We start from the raw sequence: 26,310 nt of genomic DNA, 5'->3' as shown, positions 1-26,310 counted from the left end.
TTTTATAAACTTGACCACCAAAGCTCTCACATTACTTGCATCAAGAATTGGGAATATGTGGCCTCCTCTTGAATCTGGGTGGGCTTCTGTTCTCTTTGATCAAGAGACAGCAACTGGGACGCCTGGTGGCTCAGTTGGTTAAGCGTCTACCTTTGGCTCAGGTCATGATCCCAGGGTCCGTGGATTGAGTCCTACATTGGGCTCCCTGCTCAGCAGGGAGTCTGCTTCTCCCTTTCCCACTCCCCCTCCCCCTGCTTGTGCTCTCTCTTCTCCCTCTGTCAAGTAAATTTTAAAAATCTTTTTAAAAAATTAAGTAAGTCCAGCTACCCTGAGACTGCGATGCTGGAAGGCCATGTGGAGGTGCTCTGGTCTTAGTTCCTCCTGAGCTCCCAGCCAAGAGCCAGCATCACTGTCAGCCACGTTGCTGAGTCACTTCGGACAACCAGCCTGGTCAAGCCTTGAGATGACTCCAATCCCAGCCAGCCTGGAAGCTGATCCTTCTGAACTTCTGACTAGATACATGAGAGATCCCAAGCCAAACCCTTCCTAAATTCTTGATCTACAAAAATGCAGGAAAAACAAAATGTCTAATTTAAGTTGTCAAGGTTTCGATCATACTTAATCCAGCAATAGGTAACTGGAACACAGGTACATTAAATACCTGCCAACAAATTAAAACCAAAATTTAACAGCTCGAAGTTTACTCACTTAAGTAATCTCTACGCCCAACATGGGAGCTCAAACTCCCGACCCCAAGATGAAGAGCCACATGCAATTCTGAGTTAGCCAGGCACCCCAAAAATGTAACAGCTTAAAACATTTATGATCTCATTTTCCTTGGGTCAGGAATTCAGGAGTGGCATATCGGGGTGATCTGGCTCAGGATCTCTCATGGGTATGCAGCTGGGTTGTTGGTCAGGACTGAATTTATCTCACGGCTCGACTAGGGTGAAGGATCAGCTTCCAAGCTGGCCCACTCACAGGACTGCTGGCAGGGGCCCTCAATTCGTTGCGGACTCTTGGCAGACCTCAGTTTCTCACCACATGGACTTCCCTATAGGGCTGCTTGAGCGTCATCACAATATGGGCAGCTAGTTATCCCAAAGGATCTCCCAGAGATTCTGATACAGTGCCTTTTATGACCTGGTCTTAGAAGGCAACATCATTACTTCTGCCATGCTCTATTCCTTAGAAGCGAGGCACTAAGTCCAGCCCACACTCACGGGAGCCCACACTTCAGCTCAGCTCATGATCCCAGGGTCCTGGGTTTGAGCCCTGCATTAGGCTCCTTGTTCAACAGGGAGTATGCTTCTCCCTCTGTGCTCTCTCTCTCTCAAATAAATAAATAAAAACCTTAAAAAAAGAGAGAGAGAGAAGTGTCAAAGAACTTGGAACTTTTTTTTTTAACTTATTTGAGAGAGACAGAGCACAAGCAGGGGGAGGGGTAGAGGGAGAGGGAGAAGCAGACTTCCCACCAAGCGCAGAGCCCAATACAGGGGTCCAGGCGGGGCTTGATCCCAGCACTAGGACCATAACCCAAGCCGAGTTCAGACTCTTCACTGACTGAGCCACCAGGCACCCCTAACTGGGGACATATTGTAAAACCACCACAGCAGTGGTTGCAAACTCAAGAGGCACATATGTACCTCCTCACGGAGGAACTCAAACACCCCCCGTAAAATATATTTACCCGAAAATTGAACCTGCGTCTGACCCAGTTTTTGCATCTACCAGTTTATAGAACATACGTAGAGGAATAGAAGAATATAGTAAAGGATACCAAGAGGTACATCCAGCCAAATCAGACTGTAAGAAATCCCACAGGAAGACTGAGGGAGGAGGAATGTGGTAGAATAAAAGACTTAGATATCAATCAAATACAGTGCGTGAACCCTGTCTGTGATGAAATTTTGAAGTTTTTGGGTTCGTGAGCGAGCGGCTAAGAAGGTATTCTTGAGATGTTTTTCGTGCAGAAAGGTGATTTTATTCTAGCATATGGACAGGACCCGTGGACAGAAAGAGCTGCACGGGGATTGTCTGATTATATACTTTTTAATTAGTGGGGATTAGGGATAGCATAGGTCTCTAAGGAATTTGGATGCAAAGCTTTCAGGGCCTTGAGGGGCTAACTACTGTTAAGATAGGTTACCTTTAGGCTTTAATAAAACATAAACATTAAGGCACTAAGGGAGCCATGAGTTTCTTGAGGAAGGAAGGTCATGCTATGCATGTTTCAGGTATCTATCAGTGGGCTGCAAGCTGTAAAGAGACTTAATTTAAGCTACATTTCTCTTACCTTTGTTTTCCTCGTCATCTGGATTGTAATTTGAACAAACGAACAGGAAAAATACATTTATGAGGGGCGCCTGGTGGCTCGGTCCGTTAAGCGACCAACTCTTGATTTCAGCTCAGGTCATGATCTCAGGGTTGTGAGATCCAGCCCCGAGTCCAGCTCCTTGTGGAGTCAGCTTGGTATTCTCTCTCCCTCTGCCTCTGCCCTGCCCCCTGCTCATACTCTCTCTCAAAACAAATAAAATTTTGGGCACTTGGGTGGCTCAGTCAGTTAAGTATCTGCCTTCGGCTCAGGTCATGATCCCAGGGTTCTGGGATCGAGCCCCACAATTGGGCTCCCTGCTCAGTGGGGAGTCTGCTTCTCCCTCTCCCTCTGCCTCTGACTTGTGCTCTCTCACTCACATTCTCTCTCTCAAATAAATAAAATCTTAAAAAAAAATATTTATGAAACAACTGGGAACTTCTGAATACTGACCTATATTAGATATTAATGAATTATTGCATTTTTTAGGGGTGATTGAAACTCCTATCTTTTAGAAATACATACAGAAACATTTCCAAATGAGATGATATATTGCCCGAGATTTGCTTTAAAATAATGGAGGAGGAGAAGCAGCAGCAGAAGAAATAAAACACTATGGGCCATATGTTTGACAACTACAGAAGCTGGGTGATGGGTACTTGGGAAATCCTTAACTATTCTAATTTAAAATTCTCTTAATACCTTGGGGGAAAAAGATTTAACTGTTTAGAAAAGAGGGAAAGGGGGATATTTTTTCATCTAAGATGTGAGCGCCTTCACCTGGCTGGGTAGCCGACCACAAGCCTAGAGCGTGAATGACCGGTGGAGATGCAGGAAAGCAGCAAGGAGGGAAGACCGCCTAGCCAGCTCCTGGCCACAGAGTGACCTGGCCTGGTTTCTTCCAAGGGGCCAGAAAGTCAGCTCTCGCGCCCCCTCCAGGACGTCCGTTCCCACCCTCTGATTAAACTCTGACGGGCCGGCAGCCGTACACGCCTGCGCAACACCGCCCTCTGCGGAAGAGCCCACATCCCTTCACCCCACAATTCCCCGCGACCTCCGCTTGAGCTTCGGTTGAGCAAAATGAGGCTGAGGTTGTCGCATGGTTTTCTGGGAAATGCAGTTCGCGTGCCCGGCTGGAGCCACAGCCCAACGCGGGCCAGACTCCGCGCTTCAAGCACTGCGCGCGGTTCGCTGAGCAGTTCGCTGCTGCCCCCACGTGGCGGCTGGCGGTTATTGCACGCGTCCGGGACGCCTGATGTTGCCTGGACTTGGGAAACTAGTGTCGACCTGGGAACCTCTGGGAATTTCTCCCGAGGAGGGTAACCCCAGAAGTGCAAAGATGGGATGAGGTAAGAAATTAAGGTGAAGAAATTAGGGGCAGGTTCCGTTGTGAGGATTAAATAAAGCCAGCATTACTAATGTTGGCTGTATGTAGTCGTTATTATACCTACTGCTAGTATTTACTGAGCGGGCATTTACTATGTGCCTGGAGCTGATTAAAGTGCTTACTATGTATTAGCTCATTTAATGCTCCCAACAGTCGTTTGGGGGAAGTACTGTCATCACCCTAGATTTATAGGAATGAAGATGAAACCCAGAGAAGGAATACTTGTTCAGTCCCCCAGGGGCTGCGTGACAGAGCTGGGCTTTGAACCCAGGCTGCCTGGCTTCCGAATCTGTGCTTTTCCTCAGAACGTTACACCACCTCTCTTAACCTACTGAATAATCCCAAGTTTGTAATTGGTATATGAATCAACTCCAGCAAGCCATTAAGCATGTTCAGTTGCTGCTTTAGCTCAGCTCCAAGACAAAGGTTGCATTCAGCCTAAGTTTGTGTTTAGCACAGGGATCAAGTTCCTGATGGCCATGATCAGCAAAGGAATTATTTCAGGCCTACAGAGCCCTGTCCCTTTTTGTTCAGGTGATTCCTATTCACGTGTCCCTATCCCCATTCCTTCTTTCATACCAGCACCACCTGGCAGATTTAATGATTTTGTTCTCCTTACCCCACTGCCGGCAACCTGATTCATAATTATCACAGTGAAAAAAAGAAAGACACGGGGCGCCTGGGTGGCACAGCGGTTAAGTGTCTGCCTTCGGCTCAGGGCGTGATCCCGGCGTTATGGAATCAAGCCCCACGTCAGGCTCCTCTGCTATGAGCCTGCTTCTTCCTCTCCCACTCCCCCTGCTTGTGTTCCCTCTCTCACTGGCTGTCTCTATCTCTGTTGAATAAATAAATAAAATCTTAAAAAAAAAAAAAAAAAGAGACACACACACAATGTTTGTCTGCCTTTAACTCCCAAGCAAGGACTCTGTCCAATTCATGAACGTGTCCCCAATATGAGGCCTGACATACAGTGGGGGCTCGAAAACTGTAGAGAGTGTTGGATATTTACTGTCTTCCACCTGTGATGACCTGAGGACTTAAGAAATCAAGGTTCATGGACTCTGGCTGAACTTAAATTGGTAGGTGCTGGTTAGGAAGTTGGGGAACATCCCCTCGAAGTCTCCTCACTCTGACAACTCCCTGACATGGTAGGGGCCTAAGCCTTGGGATCTTTTTCTAAAGTAACCAGTTTTTTTGGTTTTAATTTTTGTACATGGGCAATTTCAATTTTGTGTGTGTATGTACAGGTGCCTATCTATCACTGATGGGTGTCTGATGTGAATCTCAGTGTTCCCTGTATGTGTGGCTTCCCCAAGTCTGAGAATCTGTGGGTCACCCCAGGAAAAACTTCAAGGAGCTAACGAGGGGCTTCTGCACATGCAGATACAGGCACAGTGTGACCCAAGTTCCCCAGAAAGCAGGGACTGCATGCGAACAAGTCACATACCTGAGAGCACAATGTACTTTGCCCAGCTCCAAAACACTATGAGGGGCTTCATGCTCTTTCTAGTCTTTTGATTTCTTTCTTTTTAAAAGTATTATTAAGTGAACAGGTAAGGTCTCCCACCCATAGGAACTGTGGTGGAACTACTTATGGACCCCCAAAATCCCTTCTCCCCAGCTTCTGTAGTATAGGAACTTCTGATATTTGGCTAGGAACATGGCTGCCCAGAATAAAAACTACATTTCCCAGTCTCCTTTGCAACTACAAGTAGCCATGAGACAAAATTCTGGCCAATGAAATGGAAACAAGTTTTGAGTTGCACACATTCCTTAAAGGCAAGAGGTATCCTTCCCCTTCCCCTCTCCCTGGTGCCTGGAGCTGATAATGTGGAAATAATGAGAAGGAGCAGAGAGAGCAACAAGATACATGTGTGGAGACTGGCCTCTAACAAAGAGGGATCATCATACCAGTCTCATTACATGAGACTTTACAATAAGAAAGAAACTACCTTGTTTAAGCCACTATTATTTTGGGCCCCTTTGTTGTAGCAGCAAAACATTACAGTAACTAATAAAGGACAAAGAACAGTCTTATGGGCCCCCAGCTATCAGCTAAGGAATAAAGCCTCATCCTGCCCAACCTCTTCTTTAACCAGCCTTCTATTTCACCCTCACCCACCCAGCCACTCCCCACCCCTCCTATAATCATCAGTTCCTCCAACACTTCCCAGGTTTCCAGCAAATTTAATGCATGAGTCTCAAAAGTCAATGGCAAGGTGAATAAAATTAAAATGGGCTCAGGGAAGAGGGCCATGGGCACACACAGGGAGAGGCAATGAGTAGGCGAATTAGTTGGAGCAGGCGGATGCCTTTCCTTGGGTGTCACATCTCATCCAACCCATAGTCTTCCTCGGGGAAGTCCCCCACTGTCACAACCGATGGTTTCACGAAGGCGCCGTACTTGGCCTGGCATTCGAAGTAGCGTTTCCCATTCACACTGCAGGGCATGATGGGGGAGGGAGTGGTCAGAAAGGGCCCCAACATGGCTCCCACCCCAAATGCTCACCCACATGCACTTAACGTATAAGCACACATATGCACACACAGACATGGGTATAAACACACACGTATGCCCAAATGGGATTGCTCATTACCTGCCATCGTTTTTCCCTAGTGGCTCATCATAGCGGACGCCAATCCAGTAACCAGGCTTGAAATCTGTGAGTCCTGCCCAGGGAGGAAAACCCAATGAAACCTCTGGGTGCAGCTCACCCCAGATTCATCCCCACCCACTGGGTATAAAGCCTGTCCTGGCAAAAACCTCTCCTTGCTACCAGCCAAAGCCACCTCCATCTCCTGCCCAGATTAATATGGCAGCCCTCTTCACTGGCCTCACTGTTCCTAACCTGGATCCCCTATTTATTCAACACCCGCAGTCAGAGGAGTCTTTGTAAAAACTTAAAATAAATAGCACTGCTACCTTGCCCCAAATTCTTCAAAGGCTGCCCATCCTACTCGGCATAAAATTCACACTGCTTATGATCAAATGATTTTTGACAAGGGTGCTGAGACCATTCGATGAGAAAAAATGGTCTTTTCAACAAATAGTTCACGGACAACTAGATATCCACATGCAAGAGAAGAAAGCTGGACTCCTATCTCACGTCACACACATAAATTGACTCAAAATGGGTCTAAAACTGATATGCAAAACATAACACTATAAAACTCTTAGAAGAAAATGCAGGAGTAAACCTTTATATTAGGCACTGGTTTCTTAGATATAATACCAAAAACGGAGGCAACAAAAATAATAAATTGGATTTCATAAAAATTTTAAAATGTTTGGCTTCAAAGGACATTGTCAAGAAAGAAAAAAGACAATCAACCTATGGAATGGGAGAAAATATTTGCAAATCATGTATTTGATAAGGGAATTGTATCTAGAATATATAAAGAATTCTTACAACTTGTTACAGGCTGCACTGTGTCTGCCAAAATTCACACGATGATGTCCTAACCCTCAGTACTTCAGAATGTGACTGTGTTTGGAGACAGGGCCTTTAAAAGGGTGATTAAGTTAAAATGAAGCCATTAGGGTGGGATATAATCCAATCCAATTAGTGTCTTTATAAGAAGAGGAAATGCACACAGAGGGAAGACCACGTGAGGCCCCAGCAAGAAGGCAGCCATCTCCAGCCAAGCAGAGGGGCCTCAGAAGAAACCAAACCCGCCAAAGCCTTGGTCTTGGGAATGCCAACTTCCAGAACTGAGAGAAATACATTTTTGTCATTTAAGCCATCCAGTGTGTGGTTCCTTGGTTATGGCAGCCCCAGAAAACTAATACACAACCCAACAACAGAAACTAAACAACCCAGTTAAAAAAATGGATGAAGGATCTGAATAGACAGTTCTCTAAGTAAGACAGATACACAAATGGCTCATGAAAAGATGGTCAATCTCATTAGCCACCAAAAGACTGCAAGTCAAACCTACAGTGCTGTCCCACGTCGTACCCACTAAAATGGCTATAAAAGACATAATAAGTGTGTTGGCGAGGATGTGGGGAAGCTGGAGCCCTCATCCGCCGCTGCTGCGACTATGACACGGTACGGCTCCTCAAAAGGCTACCCAGAGTTACCAGGTGACCCAGCAATGCCACTCCTACGTGCAGAGAAATGAAAATCCGTGTCTACACAACAACTTATACAAGAAGGTCCACAGCAGAATTATTCGTAATAGACAAGACATGGAAAGGACCCACACATCCATCAACTGACGAACGAATACGTAAAATGTGGTGTATCCAGTCGACGCGGCATTAGTGGGCTATAAAGAGAAAGAAAGCACTGACACGTATTACAACACGGATGAACCTTGAGAACTCAGTGAAACAAGCCGGTCATGAAAGACCACGTAGTACAGGATTCCATTTATATGAAACGTCCGAAACAGGCAGGTCTACAGAGACAACATCGATTAGCGGCTGCCCAGGACTGGGGGGTCGAGGTTTCAGAAATGGGAGTGGCTACTGATGCTTACGGAGTTTCTTTCTGGGGAGATGAAAATATTCTAAAATTGATTGTGGTGATGGCTGCACAATTCTCTGAACATACTTAAAACTAATGAACTGTCTGCTTTAAGTTTTACGGTACATGGATTATAGCTCAGTAAAGCTATTACAAAAAAATAAAAAAACAAACCAACTGCTCTCCACTGTCTTCCAGGCCCTGCACGGTCTGGCCTTGCTCATGCATGGACCTCACTTCCTACCTCTCCCCTCATTTCCTCCCAACGAGCCTCGCTGACTTCCCTTCTCTGCCTCAGACAGGCCCAGCCTGTTCTTGCTCCGGGCCTCTGCACTCCCCATGCCCTCTGGCTGGAGCACCCTTTCCTTCATGCTGTCCTTCCCTAGGAAGCCTCGGGGATCACTCTCCAGGACGGAGTCTGGTGCTGCCTCTCAGCTCACACAGCCCCCCAAGCTTCCCTCCTCCCCACCCTCCTCACCTTTGCCCGGGCCTTCCCCATCTCAGCTCTGACACGGTGCCCTGTGCTTTCGCCTCAGAACTGACCCCTCTGGCCTCCACGTCCTACTTTCCTACCATGAACACTCTGGGCTGTCACTGTCATGGCTGGGTCTGTCTCTCCCGCAGGACTGGGATCTCCTTGAGGACCGGGTCGCCCGCACTGCCCACCTCAGGGCCGAGCAGAAGGCCTCTGTGGGCCACGTACCTACATACATGACAGTGCCCCGGCGAGGGGGCTGCCCAGGCGCCCGCACTTCACAGCGGCTGCCCACGGGGATGGCGCTGGCCTGGGTCTTCTCCTCGTTCAGGCGCTGGGTAGTCTCAGCCTCTTGCTGTGCCCGCTCCTCTTCGTTGTACCGGCCTAGCTTGCTGCGCTTCAGGAAGGAGCGGACTGAGTCTGGTGGGGGGGGGTGGACAAGCTTAGACACGGTTTCCCTGGTGTGGCCTCTCTGCTAATGGGATCACCTTCCACCCACACAGGACCAACATTCAGAGAGAAACCCTTCTGGGTGTCAGAGGCCTGTTGCCCAAGCCCCAAGTCTCCCACTATAGCCCCGGCTTCTCCCCAGGACTCCTGGGGCCTCCCCACAATCTAGAAACTAAAAGGAAGATGCCTGCCTCCAGTCTTCCCATTAGCCCATCTTCCCACGTCCCTTCAGTATCATGTTCCCTCCATCCAGCCTCTCGTCTTACCCACTACACATTCTGATCTGTTTTGCTCATGCCCCCATGGGACACTACCCCCCCACAGATGACCCCCCCCACCCCAGACTTCCCTCTCATGCCCCTGTCTGCCAGCCCACACTCCCTCACACCTCCCAGCCCCCATTCACACCCCACATCCTGTGCCCCTCCAAGCCCTATCTGTCCACACAACAACCTCATCCCATGCCCTCCACTTGCTATGTCTGCCTGTCCCCATTGCCCACACCACCAACCTCCCCACAGTGTCCCTGTCTGCCCCCAACCTCTGTCCACCCGCACAGACTCCTTCTGGCCCCCACATGCCCCATCCATCCCTCTGTGCCTGTACCTTGCCTCTGGTCATAGGCTTCTTGTGAGATCTGGTATTTCTCCACCTTGGACACATCCTCATACTCCCCAAGGCGGGCACCACTGTGGTCAATGACCTGCAGTGAGGGGAGGGAGGTCAGTGGGGAGCAGGGCCTGCCCTGGGAGGCTTGGGATGCTGGGGGCTGCACATCGCAGCATTCCCTGGATTTAAGTCTTTCCATCTAGGAAAGACCACATTCCTCTACCCTCACCTTTACCCAGGCCTTCTATCCTCTCCTGAGCCCAGCAGAAGGGATGAGAACAGGTGGCCACACTGGCCATCTCCCCTTCCTCACCTCTATCCAAGCCCTAAGAGGCTGGATCTGCTCCCATGCTGCCACCATCATCACTGATGGTCCCCAAGTCACTGGAACTGAAGGGCAGAGCTCAGGTCCTGCTCAGGAGACTTCTGGGCAGCACATCTGTCCTCTCTGGGCCTCTGGGACCCTCCTAAGCTGGCCCCAACCTGCAGACCCAGAAGCATCTCTTCCTGTGCTACCCCCAATATTCACTCACTCATTGTTGCTAAGCTCTCGTATGGCCCCCACTTGGGCGCTGTGCTGGGTGCTAGGGACACAAGGAGTGCTCATTCTGCTGGGAGACCAACCCTAAACAAACACATGCATCTATTAAACACCGGATGACGACAAGGTTCTATGTAGACAAATACCACAAAGAGGCTTAGGAGCCTGAGAGGGTAGTCAGAGAACGTTTCTGAAAGGAGGGGATGTCTGCGCCAAAGTCTAAAGCCTAAGAAGGAATGACAGGCACCAAGTCTCAGGTGTCCTTAGCCCTTTTCAGGAACAGTAGGGACGCCACCGTGGCTGGAGTGGAGAGCCAGGGGAAGGTGGGAGACACAACAGATCACTGCAGACTTTGGCTTTTACCCAGACTGGGATGCAGCCAGGGAGGCTCTGAGCCAGGAGCACCCTGACCTGACTCAGGGCACCACAGGCTCCTTCTGGCTGCAGGTGGGGAGCAGACTGCAGGGGGCCCCTGGGAAGGGCTGCTGTGGAGTCCAGGAGTGAGAGGATAGAGGCTGGGCCAGGGCAGGCGCAGTGGGGAGGAAGAGTGTAGACTCCAGATAGATTCCGGAGGTGGAGTGCACAGGGTTTGCTGACAGACTGGATATAGGTGTGAGGGAAAGACAGGGGTCAGCAAAGACTCTCAGGTGTTTGGCCCAAGCCACTGGGCCAACACAGCAAAATAGAAATAGCCCTTTTCTCTGGCCAGGATCACTAAGAATTTCTACTTTCTGTATTAAGGATCTCGTAAATTTGAGGTAGCTATTATTTTAAGCAACAAATATAGATAATATATTTTACATATATACTTATAATTGTTTTTAAGTAATCTCTATGCCCAACGTGGGGCTTGAACTCACGACCCTGAGATCAAGAGTCGCATGTTTACCGACTGAGACAGTCAGGCACTTCAAATATAGGTAATATTTAAAACAAATAAAAATTCCCCAGAGGCTCTACCTCTAGGAAACCTTCCTCAAATGACCTCAGAAGTTAGCCACCTGTCTACACCTGAATCAATGTGTGAAAACCTCCTGTTTGAGGATGCCACAACCCATGCCTGACCCAGCAGCCTCCGGAGGCTGAGGCTGCCCAGGTCAGCCCGAAGTCTTCGTCCTGTGGGCCCAGCACTATCCCGACCTGTTCCCACTATGACCCAGGCCCCATTGTACCACCTGGACTATGGAAGCAGCCCCCTCCCTGGTCTCCCTACTCCTCCTGTCTTCTGCAGTCTGTTCCCCACACACAGTCAAAGGGAGCCTGTGAACACCTGAGTCAGACCAGGACTCTCCTGCCTCAGAGCCCTCCCCTGGCTTCCACTCCCCTCTGCCAGAAGACAGGCCACTCTTCAGTGTCCACGCTTAACTGTGCTCCCTTCCACCTCAGTGTTGGCACATGCTGTACCCTCTTCCTGCAGTACTCTTTTCCCTTCCTCAGTTAACTCTTCCTATTCTCCAGGTCTCTGCTCAGGCATCACCTCTTCCAGGAGGTCCTCCTGGACCTCACTAATAGGTCAAGTTCCCCCAGTATCGGCTCTCCCAGCTCTGTGATCTCCTATATGGCCCTCAGGTCTCTGACATTTCGTATTTGTTCCCATGAATATTTAGCTAACATCGACCTCACACACTGGACAGAGGTAAAACAGAGACCTCCTGAGACTTGGCTCACAGCTATACCCCTGGCATAACATGGATGCTCAGTGAACACTTACGAGGTAAAAAAGAGCCAGTTCTCTGAGCACATTGACTTCCAAGTCATGCAGACTGAGGTGAAAATTCTAACTATAGTTCATCCTTATGAAAGTAAATTCCATCCTGAAGCTAAGTTTTGCCTTTTGCAAGATGGGGTTAATCACACCATCTTCCAAGTCTTATTTTATGGATTCAGCTCAGTATTCAACAATGATTCATTGAGCATCTTCTCTGTACTAGGCATTATTCCAGGTGCTGGGGGAAATGCACAGTATGTCACAGAGTGCTACGAGCTAAGGACAAAAACCAAGTAAAGTGGAAAAGAGAGATCTACATTTTATACTGAGGTCAGTGAAGGCTTCACACCCTCCAAGTGTGTGAGGAAGGGAGGAGTGAGCCATGTGAAGCCATATAAAAAAGAACAACGCAGTCTCAGAGTATATAGCACTTGCAAAGGCCCCGAGGTGGAGGTCACCTGGGATGCTGGGATGTCTGAGGACTAAGGGGAGGACAGAGAGGATGATGTGAGTTGATGCATGCAGAGGTCCCGTGTTCCATCTTCTCCCAACACATCCAGTCTCGTCACTCACCCTGACCCACCTCACTCTCTATGCCTCTGCACACTGTTCCCTCCATCTGGCATGCACCTCCTACCCCTTAGCCTAAGTGGCCCTTTCCTCATCCTTCAGGTCTCAACTCAGGCTTCCCACCCCTCAGGAAGCCCCTTCTGATACTTCCAGGAGGAGTCAGGTACCTCTTTGGGCGCCCCCAGTTCCCTAGGCTTTTCCCAGACTGGTTCAGACTACTCTGGCTGTCACTGTCCAGTGATGGCTCTGTCTCTCTCCATGCTGGAGTGGGGGCTTCACGAGAGGAGGGTCTATCTTGGTTATCACACAGAGCGACGTACAGCAAGAATTTGTTCAATAAATAAATGAATGGAGGGGAGGTCTCACGTGGATGCGGCAGCCGTCGTCTACGGGGTACGAGCCCAGCAGTGCATCCTCCTGATCCAGCTTGCTGTAGAACTTGTCGTCAGGTCCATACAGCTCCAGTTCCATGCAAGAAGCTGGACTGCCCACCACCAGCTCTAGTTTACACTGCGCGGGGAGCAGCCGGTGGAAGGCTGTCAGCGGCCTCACCCTCTGCCCTGAGGCTCCACCCCTTGTTTATTTTTTTTTAAGGTGTGTACTTGCAAATTTATTTTTATATTTTTTAAAGTAAACCGTACGCCCAACGCGGGGCTCCAACTCACTAACCGAGATCAAGAATCGCCAGCTCTATCAGCGGAGCCAGCCAGGCGCCCCTAATTTCCGACCCTTGTACAACCATCATCCCGTCCTTGCTGTTTCAAGACACCCACCATTTAGGACCCACCTGGTTATCCCTGGCCACGCCCTATGCATCCTCTGATATTCCCAGGCTTCGCCCCCAATTTCTGGAACCTCAGGTTCCCTCTGGCCCTACCCCGCCGGGGCCCAGTCCCCAATCTGTTCAACCTCGGCTAATCCCTGGCCCCTCCCCGCGTTCGGGAAGCCTCTCCATTTCTTCTTTGCCCCGCCCCCTCAAGCCCCACGCCCCGCCCTCCGGACCCCGCCCCCACGGCCACACCTTGAACTCGGCGATGGTGAGGCTGCGACTGTACCGCTTTTCAGAGCGGAAGCTGTTGAGAGAGCTGCTGATGAAAACGGTCACTGTGGGCGCCGACAAGCCCGTCACCTCCATCTCGCCGCGCCCTGCCGGGGTCCGCAGCCCGGTCAGTCGCCTAACACCGGCTCCGCAGCAGCCGCCGCCGCTTCTGGGATATCAACCCCTCCCCCTGCTCCCAACCTGGCCAATCCATGCACTCCCGCAAGCAGGGTCCGCCAATCGCCGCCGTCTCTTTTCCACGACAGGAAGAGGGCTCTCCAGTATTCTTGGGTAGGCCCAGCCAATCCTGAGAGGTCTTCCATGGTGCACAGTTCTTCCAATAGCTGCCCGGGAAACGGCCCGGACGGGCGAAGGCTGAAGCCCACAGGAAGGACTAGCAAGAGTTACCTCGTCCGCGCATGTGCACTGGCCTTCAGCCAGCAAAAAGCAATGACTTCACTTATGATCCGCGCCTTGCACATTACGTGAAGCATCGTATTCCTGGCTCTCGTGCCATCCTAGTCTACAAACTGGGGAAGCGAGGCTCAGAAGTTGGAAACAATTACCGCAGGATATCAAAAAATTGAAGGAAGTTATTAATCGAACCTCGGCGCAGAGAGCCGAGCACAAAGCCACTGGGAGACAGTATATGTGCGTAGCTCCGCCCCTCCTTTGGCGAAGCAACTAGGCTTGACCCTTCCCGCAACCGGTCGCGCGGCGGTGCAAGTGCGGAAGGCTTGCTTGGCGGGCAGTGCGTAGATATGGAACCAGACGGGACCTACGAGCCGGGTTTCGTGGGTATTCGATTCTGCCAGGAATGGTGAGGCTGGGCCTGCGAGTGTGTAAGGGAAGCAAGTAATGGCCCCAGGACTGACCTCTGACTTCCCCCTCCCCACAGTAACAACATGCTTTACCCCAAGGAGGACAAGGAGAACCGCATTCTGCTCTACGCGGTGAGCACGACCCTGCGGAGCCCCCGGGGCTTCCCAGAATGGTCCACCTGTTCCCAGTGTGACCTCAACCTACTCCACGTGACCCTTACTCCTTTTTACGCCCTCCTACGAGTTTTGGTCTCGCTTCCTATCCCCCGAGTGAACCCTACTCTCTTGTCTTGCCTATCCCCGAGGTGATTCTCAATATACCCCATTATCCCAACTTCCAAGACTCCATGCTCTAGTTATTTCCTCCGGGGAAGACCCAGCCTTCCTTTTCAGTCCCTTCCCGGATCTCTCCATGACCCCCTTCTCGCCACACTCGCCCTCTCGTAGTGTCGGAATTGTGATTACCAGCAGGAAGCCGACAACAGCTGCATCTACGTCAACAAGATCACGCACGAAGTGGAGTGAGTGGCAGCACTAGAGTCTGGGGACGGGGTTGTTGCCATGGGAGGCCTGGTATGGGCACAATTATTCACCTTCTGTTCCCTCAGCGAACTGACCCAGATCATCGCTGACGTGTCCCAGGACCCCACGTTGCCGCGGACCGAGGACCACCCGTGCCAAAAGTGAGCGCACTGTTGGTTATGGGGATGGAGAGTAGGCTCGTCCTCACCGGATGAAGGGAGGAGGGAAGGGTATGGTTGGCTGAATGGCTGATTGTCCTCCTAGGTGTGGCCACAAGGAGGCGGTGTTCTTCCAGTCGCATAGTGCCCGGGCAGAGGTGAGTGGCAGGAGGAAGGCTTTCTGCGTGTTCCAGGGTTGGTCTTCCCTGGGGGCAGGGATACCAATATCGGGGGGGGGGGGGGGGGGGGGACCCTTACCAATGGGGAAGGCCCCTTTGCCTATTATTTTGGGGTGAGGCTCTGCTGGATAGAGGTTCTGTGTTGTACCCTCCCATGGGTCCAGACCCTTCCTAACCGTGCACCCTTTCTGCCAGGACGCCATGCGCTTGTACTATGTGTGCACGGCCCCACACTGTGGCCACCGCTGGACCGAGTGAACTATTCTCTCCTGTGTGTAATAAATACTGTGTTCTGTGCGTGCATTTCCTGCCTTTATTTGCCTCTCGTGGGTTGTGTGGGATGCACATTCTCAAGGAGCATGATGTAGGGCGCGGTGCTGCACGTAGGCATCAGGCCTCGAGCAGGTGAAGCCACAGTCCTCACACACATGCAACTTCTCACGGCGCTCACGGTAAGCATAGCTGGCTGGCTGCCCGTGCACTTTGGCAAGATGAGCTTCAAGTGAGCAGCGCTGTGTGAATGCTTTCCCGCAAGCTCCACATCGGAATGGGCGGATCCCTGTGCAGAAGGGCAGAGGGGGAGAGGACAGACAGGGCAATGGCCTCCAAACCAAAGCCTCTCCACCTTGCCCTCCATGAGCATTCCCGCATTTCTACTCCAAGTTGTCCAGACTTCTCTGCCTATGTCCCATCCTGTGCTACCTCCACCCAGTGCGAACATGGGCCAGATGCCCGTGTTCCCCCTGCTCGTCAGAATATTCCTTCCCCAGGGGGAGGAGGGAGGCTTTTCCGTTCGCCCTTCCATCTAGGACTTGAATTATGTAACCACTACGTCTTCACTCTGCACCCCCCAGCAGGCCTCCACCCTGGCACCACCTTACACCCACTGGCTGAGATCTTAAGAAGGAGGTTTTCCAAGCTTCCTGATGGCTGTCTCCACCCTGTGAACACAAACACTGGAAACCTCATCCTGGGCACCTCTCCCCCATTTCACTCCAGACCTTCCTGGGGCCCAGCCGCCCTTCCCTGTCCCTGCCACTCCTCACCCGTGTGAGTCCTCATGTGGCGCTTGAGGTCGAAGGCATCATGAAAGCCCTTGCCACAACAGCGGCACACATGGCGGCGTGCAGGGCTGTGGCACTTGAGGTGCCGTGTCAGCATGCGCTGCAGAGGGAAGGCCTTGGGGCAGAGCGGGCAGCCGAGTGTCCCTGGGCCCCTGGGAGTGGAGGCCAGACTGCCCTGCATGGGCTGTGGGAGGGACATGGGCGTTAGACCCCCTGGCTGGAGCAAATGGAATACCTAGAACCAGGAGACAAGGAGGCCTAGGAAGGCCAGAGACTGCTATTGATGTGTGCAAAGGCCTTCCCTGACCCTTCCCCATTGCTTTTACCTCGCTTTGTAGTTCTGTAATAGCACCTCTTCCAATATAGAGTTTTCTAATTTTATTGTCTATCCCTGCCCCCACCAGATTAAAAGCTCCAGGAAGGATGAATTTTTGTCTTATTCTTGGTAAATATCCCTTGCCTAGAACACTTCCCAGCTTTCAACAAATAATGAAGTAATCTCAGTCACATTTATATTCCGGCTAGTACTTTCCCTCTTCCAGGGCATGCACAGCTAAATAACCCTTCTGAGAACCCCAGTCTTCCCCCATCCTGCTCCTGTCACCTTTTCTGATCCGACATAAAGTCACCATCCACTTGGCTTAAATCTTGTTCTGCCCCACTGGACAGGGGGATCTCAGGGTAGGAAAGGTGGCTCCCCACCCTAGGGAAATGGTGCCTGGAATGAAGACTAACAGTGAGCTCTACTAAGAAAGGAAAGGCATTTCCCGCACAGAGAACAATAGGCAGAAAGGTCCTGAGGCTGGAGGGGCATGTGCAATGGGCTCAGGAAGTAAGGGACAGTCAGGTTCTGCCGAGGCTGAGAGCAGGCAGGGATGAAACTGAGCAGGGTCTTGTGGTCCAGCTGCAGACTCACCGCTGCCCAAGAGTCCCCGAGGCTGGAAGACTGGTGTGCTGGTGGGCCCTGCTGGTTGCTGCAGTCTGAGGAGAGAAGCCAGACGGTGATGCTTTGTGTCTCACCTACCCCTCACCTCCAGGTCCAGTGAGGGCCCCACCTGGGACATAGGCATCTCCCCGGAGCTGATCAGGCAGGTGGCCCCAGTTGGGTGGCTGTGGACGTCGACTCCTGACCAGGAAGGCACGAGGCATCTCCTCCAGGAGTGATGAGATGGCCCCACACAGACGACTGCCTCTTCCACCTGCAGTCACACCTCAGCCCCAGGATGACTAGAGAGGGAAGGGAGGGAGGGAGCGGGGAGCCCTGCAGGAGCCTCATTCTCTCCATGCAAATTTTGTGCCCAGCCCAGGGAGCTGACTTAGCTGGCTTCAGTTACCTCTGCTACAGGACCCACCATTCCTCCCCCTTCTACACCAGGTTCCTGAGGGCACTTGGCAGCTGCCAGGGCAGCCAAGCACTAGGACCCCCAAGAATGTCAAGCTAGGGCAAGATTGGAGCCTAGACAGCTCCTGAAGTGGGGGAAAAAAAAAGAGACTGCAGGGAGGCTGTCTTCTCAAAGTGGCAGCAGAGCCAAGGACCTGAGGGTCTGTTTGCCAGGCAAATCAGTTACCAGCCGGACATCCAACAGCCTGCTTGGTTATTCAAATCACAGCAGCTGTCTGAGGAAGTAGGGGGTGGGGCGGTGCTGTGATTGCTTGCTCTGGAGGATGGAGAGACAGCAGGGTGCAGGAGAGAAGGACAAGGGGACAATGTAGGCTATGCATCTTCCAACAGAAAGCTCCACCTCTCTTGGGGCGCCTGGGTGGCACAGCGGTTAAGCGTCTGCCTTCGGCTCAGGGCGTGATCCTGGCGTTATGGGATCGAGCCCCACATCAGGCTCCTCTGGTATGAGCCTGCTTCTTCCTCTCCCACTCCCCCTGCTTGTGTTCCCTCTCTCGCTGGCTGTCTCTATCTCTGTCGAATGAATAAATAAAATCTTAAAAAAAAAAAAAAAAGAAAGCTCCACCTCTCTGATTCTCAGATGCCCAGAGCTGACACTGGGAAAGAAACACTGTTCAGGTGTAGCTGGTATTGAAATACTCGTGTGTTAATAGTCCAGCTCCTAGTGATTGCCTGGGACACCACTTCCCCACTCTCCCACAGTCCAGGAGCCAAAGGGGGTCACCTGACACAGCCCAGGGACTCCCAGAACCCCACCCCTACACTCTAGCAAGTCTGTGTTCTAGATTGATCATTGTCTGACCTCTTAACCCGTGGTTAAGAATTCTGAATATTCTCTGTGCGGTTACTTCCTCTCATTTACCCAGTTGGTTACTTCCCCGAGCTCCAACTATGGGCCAGGCCTAGCTCAGCACTAAAAATGAACACATAACTTAGCCCACAGGGGAGACACACCAGTGACCTCGCAGAATGACCAAGACTATGATGGGGGTCCACAGGCAAAGTGATCCCAACTGCAACAGAGAAAACCCAGGGGGCTCAAGGGAGCCCAGAAGAGGCTCCTTATCCAGCCTAAAGGTTCAGAGATGACTGCCAGGGTGTAGCCCTAAAGGAAGATGAGGTTTCAGGTGAAAGGGGAGGGTGTTCCAGGCAGAGGGAACAGTCTACACAAAGGCTTGGTGAAGAGAAGCATTATTTCTTCACACTCCCTGAGAGTCAGTCCTGATGATTCGTTTGGGGCAGCAAGGGAGGTGGAACTGAGAGTCTATTAGCCCAGAGCTTTGCCACTTTCTCTCTGCAGGACCCAGGCAAGGTGCTTCTTGCTGAGCCTCAGTTTCTTCATCTGGAAAATGGGACTGATGTGTCTCCCTATCACTGCGTTGTGTCAAAGATCCATGTAGATCATGTGGGGAGAATGCTTAGCATGAAGCATATAAACAGGGTGGTGGTTAAGAAGTCTTGAGGGGTGGCTAGGCAAGCATGTAAGTTTCAATCAGTCCATCTGTTTTTTAAGTGTCGGGACCCCTGGGTGGCTCAGTCAGTTAAGCGTCTGCCTTCAGTTCAAGTCATGATCCCAGGGTCCTGGGATGGAGTCGCACATCAGGTTCCTGCTCAGTGGGGACCCTGCTTCTCTCTCTGCCTGCTGCTCCCCCAGCTGTGCGCTCACTCTAGCAAATAAAATCTTTAAAAAATAAAGCGTTTTAAGTGTCTCCATCTCACAATTACTGGATTTCATGCAGCCGTGACTGGTGTGTGCAGCATAGGTCTGGCAGCCCAGTATCTAGGATCGGTCCGGTGTGGGAGTACAGTGCGGAAGTTGCACTGAAGAATGAGCTCGAAAATGGTTAAGGGGAACCATCTTGTCTCTTTCCCGGTGCCCAGTTCTCCCTGCCCAGCACCATGTCTCTTGGGGCAAGTGGTTCCTGTGTCACTGAAAACACACTAGAGAAGAAATCCAGGGCTGGGTGTCTTTGTCCCCACACCGGTTCTATCCCATTCCTCCCTGCACTATGTCCTGGGAGGCGGACCTGGCCTCCTGTGCCCCTGGCTCCCAGTGGGATTTCGACAATGGGGAGCTTCACAGAAGATGGGGGAGAGGATTCCTCCAACTCTCTCCCTATAGAGTTGCCAGGCACGCAGCTCCCCTCAGGGCAGCCTTCTCTCCAGGACTGGCTCTTCAGGGTCCCACTTTGCTCCCTTGTATCTTTATCCCAAGGCGAGGGTGGGAGTGACAGCTCTCCTCTGGTACCAGTCCAGGATACCGTACCAGCCCTAGGATTTCCCTATCCCCTGCCCACTTCTTCGTGAACGATCCCTTCACTAAACTCTCTTTGAAATATCCTGTGTGAGCATACTGTCCTCTTCCTGCTGCGGCCCTGTGGGTCTACAAAGCGTGTGCACACACATTCATCAGCAGTGCTTTCTAAACCAGCCAGTTTGTCTGAGGAGAGAGAGTCTGGTCTTTCCAGGGCTGAAGAGCTCAGCATTAGGAAGTGGAGAGTGGCAGACACACTGGGTCCTACCAGCCCACCCTCCTCTTGTGCTGAGAAAACCCAATTTTGTTTGAACAGCGATATGCCCAGGACAGGAGAGGTGGCTGTTTCAAGTGAATCAAAGTAATCTCCATTCTTCTTGCCTGCAACTGCTCTGAAAGGGGAAGTGCCTAGGAAGGCTTAGCACCTTTCTTACGGCCCTGGTGGCTGCCCCTCTCGGACCTTTGCTCCTAGTTGGGTGAGGGTGTACTGCCGAGTACTGGTATGGTAGCCATGTTGCAGCTCTGAGGGCCTAAGCTGGAGGGGGGAACTTAGACTCAGAGGCTAACAGAGCAGGAACATAATCAGGAGTAACAAATGTCCCTACAGCTTGGGGCCCATAAGCCAGCTGTTTGCTACTTGAGCTGAAGGCTTAATTATGATACAGTGTGGGAGGAGGGGTACATTCCACGACAGAAAAGCTCAAGATGGGTGTTCAGGGGCCTGGATGCCAAGCCTTGCCTCAGGGATCTTCGGTGACTGTGGCCAGGCAAGGCAGGGGCAAGAAGAGCTGGTCCCTAGGGGTCTGTAACCTGTGGGGCGGGGCAGGGAGAGGGACTTTGGGAAATAAACAATACTGGGCAACTCCTCAGATACCAAGATCAGGCATCTTATTTAGGGGTGAAAATTGTGTTGTGAATGTTTCTTGGACTTAAATGTCATGAAGCAACAAGGCCCTGCCCCTTGAACCCCATTCTTCCTCCCATCTCCTCTCTTACCCTTTCTCCTAGCTCACTCCACTCCTTCCGCATATGTTTGATCCCCCCAGTGCGGTGTTTGCACTGGCTGTTCTGTCTGCCCGGATACTTTCCCAAGATGTCCACATGACCTGTGCCTTTTCTCAGGCCTCAGCTCAAATGTCACCCCAGAAAGGCCTTCCCTGGCTCATCAAGCAGCACAGCGAACTCCCTCAGCTTACAGTTCCACAGATACTGTTTTAATCCCCATTTTGCTATCTAGAAGGCTAACGCCACGAAGACAGCTGCTTTGCTTGTCTTGTTCCTCCCCCTTCCCCCAGCAGGTACAACAGACAGGTACCGGCAGAATTTTTTAAACAGCGCAATTGGTTGTGATGTGTGTGTTTCCAGAGACAGCAGAGGGCGGTGGCCTTATGCCGAAGGGTCTGGCTCTGCCTCTAGGCAAGCCTAGGTTTGAGTCTCAGCTGTGTGGAATCCGGGGCAAGACTGGATCTCTCTGAGCCTGTTACTGGTGGGCCATGACCACCCAAAAGAGCAGAGAGGGGCTCAGGCAAGTGGTGGTTGAGGCCACAGAAAGCCGCACAGTGGGGCTGTGCTTCAGGAGAGGGCCCTGCCTTGCCAGCTTCCTTTTTATAGAGAATTGGGACAGTAGGGGCTTTTGTGGTCACCAGAGTGGCCTTGTTGGCAAACATGCCACATGGCTAGATGCCCGCTGCTTGGGGAAGCTGGTACCACAGCTGGGAGCTCATGGGATGAAGCTGGATAGAGTCCTCCTGCTGGGAGAGAATTACTTGTCCCAGCTGCTGGATGGCCTGGCATGCTGCTTGATTGTGCAGTCAGTGAGCTTGCTGGTCTCTCCTCAATTTCCCCGGCTGCAGGTGGGGACAAAAGCCCAGACCTCATAGGATGCAGCCTGGGCTTGGCCTGGGGGCCACGAACCAGTGGGGTGGCAGTGTATGTCCTGGGAGCCAGGGTCTGGCACATGGTGATGGCAGTGGCTCCAGTGGGTTCTTGGGCACCAGTAAGGGGGCAGGGAGGAAGGGCTGGCTCCTCCTTGGCGAATAGCTGGGCCAGGACCCCAGCTGACCCCATAGCAGCTCAGCAGGGATGGATGACATGGGATACAAGTGTTGGGGTCATCATTACTGCAGTTCCCAAATTTCTTGGGAATGCTGGTCCCATTGACGGGAGTCCTGGAACAAGGCAGGGTGCTGGGGCTGATGTCCCCCAGGTAAGACAGGAAGAGGAAGAGCAGGTGAGGGTACAATGCTAGGTGGCCAACACCTGCTGCATACAAATTTCATCCCTTCCAAAGTTTATCGAGCCACGTTCCCTGGGCTGGTCCAACACACCACTGCTGTCCACCCCACCTTCCTTCCCCACATCACCTTAGGGGGCTTTGTGCATGCAACCTGACAGGCACCAGGAACCATTCCTCTAAGCTGTTGGTTTATTTGCTTAAGATACCTATTTCTTCAGAAGCGGCAGGGCTATCGTGGAGAGGGGGCTCTGGGCCTCAGTCCCCCCGTGCCTTCCTCCGTACGGCCTGCACCAGCAGCTCTGAGTAGTGTTCCAGCAGGGCATGCAAATCGGGGCTGGCCAGGGGGCACAGTGTAGTTGGGGAGGGGGAACCCAGGCTGGGCTGGGCCTGGGCCGGGGCCACGTCAGTCCCAACCAGCCAGTCATTGGCCTCTAGCTGGTTATGGATCCAAAGAAAGGTGGAGGCCAGCTCGGTCCGTGCCTGCCGCTGCTGCTCAGTGCTCATCTGGTCACTGGAGACCACCTGCAAGGGGTACCAATCTTATCAGGGGCCACCCAGCCCCGGCAGTCCTGGGGAGCCGCCCAGCCCTCTCCCCCGGCCCCGGGGCTGGGCTCACCAGGTGGTAAAGGTCCAGGGCTTCTTGGAAAGCAGTCTGCAGTCTGTGCACGATGGTGCTCACACTGCTCAGTTCAAGAGGAGCTGGGGGCAGGACACTGGCTGGCACCCCAGGCTCCTCCCAGTGGCCAGGGCTGCCCTGGACCAGACTGAGTGCATCTGGGGTTAGAGGAGACGGAATGAGAAAGACACCTCCACTTTCTAGCTGGCCTAAGAGAGGCCGGGGTGGCTGGGCTGATCCCGGAGGCTGTCCCTCTGCCTGGAACGTTTCCCTCCATCCCCTAAGGCTCACTTCCCTCCCACTCTGCTCAAATGCCCCCTTCTTCTTGAAGCCTTTTCTCATTATCCTGCGTAAAACTGTAACCACTGCCCACACCCCTTCTCACTTCCTAAACCTTTTCTCTTATTTCTGTCCTTAGCACATACTCTTTCGGGACACAATGAGCACTTTGCTTTACATTTAGTCTGGCCATCTCCCCAGTTAAGGTGTCCATTCTTTGTAGTCTTGTTGACCACCATGCCCCATGTGCCCAAGGTCTAGAACAAAGCCCAACACATATGAAGTGCTCACTAAATATCTAAGTGAACGAATGAATGAGTGAATGACGCAACCCCTGTGGCCGGGTCAAGTGCCCACCCTTGGAGCTAAGCCAGCTGCACATGGGATGAGCTTGGTGGACAATCCCTTGCCCCAAGAGTGGTACTTACCAGGGGTGGGCTCCAGGATGGAGGTGATGCTGCCAGGGACCCCAGCCCTGGCCTCTGGAAGTGGGGTGCTGTTGGGGTGGGCAGGGGTGTTGAGGGGCTCAGGGACCAGGAGCCTTGGGAGAAAGGTGGAACTGTGGAGCCTCGGGGAGCTTGCATCCATGGGACTGGGGACTGGGAAGGTGGCTGTTGTGACGGTGACACTGGGTTGGGTGGCCGAAGGTTCCAATGGGGGAGGGGGTAGCAAGAGCCTGTCACAGATGCTCGACAGGGTCAGCTTCAGGCTGGCCCGGGCCTCGTGGTTGCCCCAGGAGGACAAGGCAGGTTCTCGGCCCTCGCTGTTAGAACTGGGTGCTACAGTGGTGGGGATGGCCTGGAGCTCCTGGCCCAGGGATGCCAGTTCCCCCATGGAGGAGGGCCTGTGGAGGGGCCTGGTCAGCTCAGCCAGCACAGGGCCTTCACTGTCCTCGAGGGAGATGCTGCGTGCCATCTTGGCACGGGAGCTGGCAGCGGCCTCCATGTAGGGGTGTGTGGAGGGGCCGTGGACACCCTGACCCAGGCCTGGAGTGGGTAGGGCTGTGGGTGTCGGAGGCTTCCCGTCAATGGGCAGCACTGAGGAGGAGGGGGCACGGGGCGCCAGGCCTGGGAGGCAGGGGGCTGTAAAGGAAGCAGCTGGCTTACTCTCATACCCAAGCCACAGAGCCGATGGACAGGGGCCCACCCCAGGTGGCCTCAGGGTCTGAGTGGACCCTGCCCATCCCCCACCACCCCACAGTTCTGATGGGCATCCAGGGCTGTTTGTGGAGAAGCCCAGGGCTATTTATCTGTGGATGGGGGCACTCACTCAGTGGGCGCCAGGCCTCCGGGCTCTCCTGGGGCTCCTCAGCCTTTCTCCCAGCGAGGACCTGCAGGCACAGCATGAGGGGAGGACAAGGCCTCCTGGCTCCCGGCCCTAGGTTCTGAGGGAGGCAGCCCCCGTACTCACGCTGGGCCTGCCTGGGGAGGTGTAGCCAGCGCCTGCTCTCAGAGGCTCTGCTCTGGACTGGTTGCCCCCAAGCTCTGTGAATTTGACCTCTGGAGGCTTCACCAGGTGTAGGGGCAGCCGAGGAGGGAAGCTGTGGGTGAACCTGTGGGAAGGAAACCAGGCAGTTGCGGCTGTCCTGGGGGTCCCTGAGGGGACGCAGCCCCACCCTGGGGGGCAGAGAGAGATGGGGGCGGGGTGGGGTTCACCAGCAAATACCTGGATGTCTTCTGGAGGCGTGAGAGGAACTGGGCTGAAATGCTCAGCCGGGGATTAAAGAAGTCCTCAGACTCAGACGCCTCCAAGTCTCTCAGGGCTCCATGGAAGAGCTCTAGGGGAAGATGCCAAGGGAGCCTTCAGAATCCCTCCAGCCACCCAGCCCTTGGCCCAGGAAGGCCCGCAGACCAGCAGGTGGATCCCCAGAAATGCCATCAATAGACCACACACATGCGTAGGGAGCGAACACAGCAGGGAGAAGAGCCTGCGCGGCTCAGTCCTTAAAAGAAAATGCAAGCCCTCCTACCACCCTTGCCAGCTCTGCAGGGCAGCCCTACCCGAGACACCCGCGCTATGCCCGGCACTGGATGGCCTGCCCAGGCAGGGCCCTACCCTCGGGGTGAGCGTCAGTAAGCGTCTCGAAGTGGTGGCGGAGGAACTTCTCCTGCTCAGGGGTCTGGGGCAGGGAGCCGTCGGATATGCCTGGCACCTCGGGCTGGGATAACTCTTCTGCGGTACCTGGGCATCCTGGGGAGAGACGAAGGGGAGGTGAAGGGGGAGGGCAGGAGGGAATCGTCAACATCATGAGTCATGAGCAGACGCCCAGACAAAGACGCCAGACACTTAACAATGGAGAAAGCTGGACTCGCCCATCACACACCCTGCTGCCACTAGACCAAGGAGAGGCTAATGGCTCTGCCTCCTAGGCGAGGAAATGGAGGCTTAGTGGGCACCAAGTGCAAGGCTGATGTGGGGAGAGTGATTATATATCATGACCATCCCCTAGCGAGTCCCAGGCACCGTCTTCCCCACATCTGGCCCCTGCTCACCTGGCATGTGGGGCATCATCATGTCAAACCGAGGGTCCGGGGCTGGCCGTGGAGAGGGGGAGTGGGTGGTGGTGAAGCTGCACTCCAAGTCGGCCTCTGACTCTCCCGAGTCTGAAGGGGCAGAGTGGGAGTCAGGAGCCCAAAGTCAGGCCCTCACTGGGCGAGTCAGGTAAGTGGCTCAGGTTCCCAGGGCTTTGGTTTTCCAATCTGGAGAATGGGGGTAATAATACCCACTCTCCATTTTTATGGACCAGCAAGTTTACACTTGGAGGAAATGGCAAAGCTGAGGTCCTGCCAGTGCACAGTTGGGCTCAAGAATCCTCACGTAACAGCAGGGACCATGTCTGCCTTCGTGATAGACTCTGAGGTTCAGGAAGACTGAGTCAAAGTGGCCATTAATACCCAGAGAGGAGCCTGGCCGGACAAACAGATTACTGCAGCGTGTCTGCCTGCTGCCACTCACCCTCAGGTGGGCTCTGATCCTTCGGGCCGATGGAAGAGACTCTGAGGTAGGAGTCACCTTGCTGGTCTCTGAGCTCCCCCTTGACGTCCTTCGTGCAGTACTCACTGCAGTGCCGGAGGGGGGTGGTGGTGGAAGGGAATGAGAACATACTAGGTAGTAAACAGCTGGTCCTCACCCCGGACCCCTAGACATCTGTGCCCTGCTCCTACTGAGCACTGCCTCACCTCTCCTGCCTTCTGCAAAGGCTCCCTGCACCTCCACC

The 26,310-nt window shown here is 52.9% G+C and overlaps 4 protein-coding genes across 6 annotated transcripts in view; 1 reads left to right on the top strand and 3 right to left on the bottom strand.

The window, feature by feature from the left end:
- Positions 1-5,872: 5,872 nt before the first annotated feature.
- Positions 5,873-13,779, bottom strand: TBCB (tubulin folding cofactor B). Of its 2 annotated transcripts, none has more exons than XM_045799988.2 (6): positions 13,548-13,779; positions 12,893-13,036; positions 9,705-9,801; positions 8,877-9,068; positions 6,299-6,371; positions 5,873-6,141 (listed from the first exon to the last, which is right to left on the bottom strand). In XM_045799988.2, the coding sequence occupies exons 1-6, from the start codon at positions 13,659-13,661 to the stop codon at positions 6,027-6,029; spliced, it is 735 nt and encodes a 244-aa protein (XP_045655944.1). In that variant the 5' UTR covers positions 13,662-13,779; the 3' UTR covers positions 5,873-6,026. The 2 variants fall into 2 exon arrangements, with proteins under 2 accessions (XP_045655944.1, XP_045655945.1); XM_045799989.2 differs by lacking the exon at positions 13,548-13,779 and adding an exon at positions 13,314-13,490.
- Positions 13,780-13,991: 212 nt separating this feature from the next.
- On the top strand, positions 13,992-15,548 carry POLR2I (RNA polymerase II subunit I). The gene is made up of 6 exons (XM_045799990.2): positions 13,992-14,385; positions 14,464-14,518; positions 14,834-14,907; positions 14,995-15,069; positions 15,173-15,224; positions 15,441-15,548. The coding sequence occupies exons 1-6, from the start codon at positions 14,327-14,329 to the stop codon at positions 15,501-15,503; spliced, it is 378 nt and encodes a 125-aa protein (XP_045655946.1). The 5' UTR covers positions 13,992-14,326; the 3' UTR covers positions 15,504-15,548.
- Positions 15,549-15,595: 47 nt separating this feature from the next.
- Positions 15,596-17,458, bottom strand: OVOL3 (ovo like zinc finger 3). The gene is made up of 4 exons (XM_045799994.1): positions 17,365-17,458; positions 17,226-17,290; positions 16,292-16,493; positions 15,596-15,804 (listed from the first exon to the last, which is right to left on the bottom strand). The coding sequence occupies exons 1-4, from the start codon at positions 17,456-17,458 to the stop codon at positions 15,596-15,598; spliced, it is 570 nt and encodes a 189-aa protein (XP_045655950.1).
- Positions 17,459-22,369: 4,911 nt separating this feature from the next.
- The window catches only part of WDR62 (WD repeat domain 62), a 44,596-nt gene continuing 40,655 nt past the window's right edge, over positions 22,370-26,310 (bottom strand). The window contains exons 24-32 of one of the 2 annotated variants that reach the window (XM_045799986.2): positions 26,049-26,152; positions 25,586-25,696; positions 25,149-25,283; positions 24,759-24,870; positions 24,504-24,645; positions 24,363-24,423; positions 23,522-24,175; positions 22,815-22,897; positions 22,370-22,720 (exon numbers count right to left, since the gene is read on the bottom strand). In XM_045799986.2, the coding sequence (XP_045655942.2) occupies positions 22,454-22,720; positions 22,815-22,897; positions 23,522-24,175; positions 24,363-24,423; positions 24,504-24,645; positions 24,759-24,870; positions 25,149-25,283; positions 25,586-25,696; positions 26,049-26,152 (1,669 nt within the window). In that variant the 3' untranslated portion in view covers positions 22,370-22,453. Of the gene's footprint in view, positions 22,721-22,814; positions 22,973-23,521; positions 24,176-24,362; positions 24,424-24,503; positions 24,646-24,758; positions 24,871-25,148; positions 25,284-25,585; positions 25,697-26,048; positions 26,153-26,310 lie in introns of both variants that reach the window. The other variant, XM_045799985.2, reaches the window with a different exon arrangement.

This window comes from Ursus americanus, chromosome 21, assembly GCF_024610735.1.
Source record: "Ursus americanus isolate L20-20 chromosome 21, mUrsAme1.1.p, whole genome shotgun sequence".
NCBI classification, from domain to species: domain Eukaryota; kingdom Metazoa; phylum Chordata; class Mammalia; order Carnivora; family Ursidae; genus Ursus; species Ursus americanus.
The sequence above is the reverse complement of the archived record's forward strand: the minus strand, read 5'-3'. Positions and strand labels throughout refer to the sequence as shown.

Coding starts and splice junctions, on each gene's coding strand:
- OVOL3 (XM_045799994.1), bottom strand. CDS start 17,458: ATGCCTCGTGCCTTCCTGGTCAGGAGTCGACGTCCACAGCCACCCAAC. Junction 16,494..17,225: donor TCGGGGACTCTTGGGCAGCG/GTGAGTCTGCAG, acceptor TCCCTCCCACAG/CCCATGCAGGGCAGTCTGGC. Junction 15,805..16,291: donor CCACATGAGGACTCACACGG/GTGAGGAGTGGC, acceptor CCTTCTGCACAG/GGATCCGCCCATTCCGATGT.
- POLR2I (XM_045799990.2), top strand. CDS start 14,327: ATGGAACCAGACGGGACCTACGAGCCGGGTTTCGTGGGTATTCGATTC. Junction 14,908..14,994: donor AAGATCACGCACGAAGTGGA/GTGAGTGGCAGC, acceptor CTGTTCCCTCAG/CGAACTGACCCAGATCATCG. Junction 15,225..15,440: donor CGCATAGTGCCCGGGCAGAG/GTGAGTGGCAGG, acceptor CCTTTCTGCCAG/GACGCCATGCGCTTGTACTA.
- TBCB (XM_045799988.2), bottom strand. CDS start 13,661: ATGGAGGTGACGGGCTTGTCGGCGCCCACAGTGACCGTTTTCATCAGC. Junction 13,037..13,547: donor TCACCATCGCCGAGTTCAAG/GTGTGGCCGTGG, acceptor CTCCCCGCGCAG/TGTAAACTAGAGCTGGTGGT. Junction 9,069..9,704: donor AGCCTATGACCAGAGGCAAG/GTACAGGCACAG, acceptor CCCCCCCACCAG/ACTCAGTCCGCTCCTTCCTG.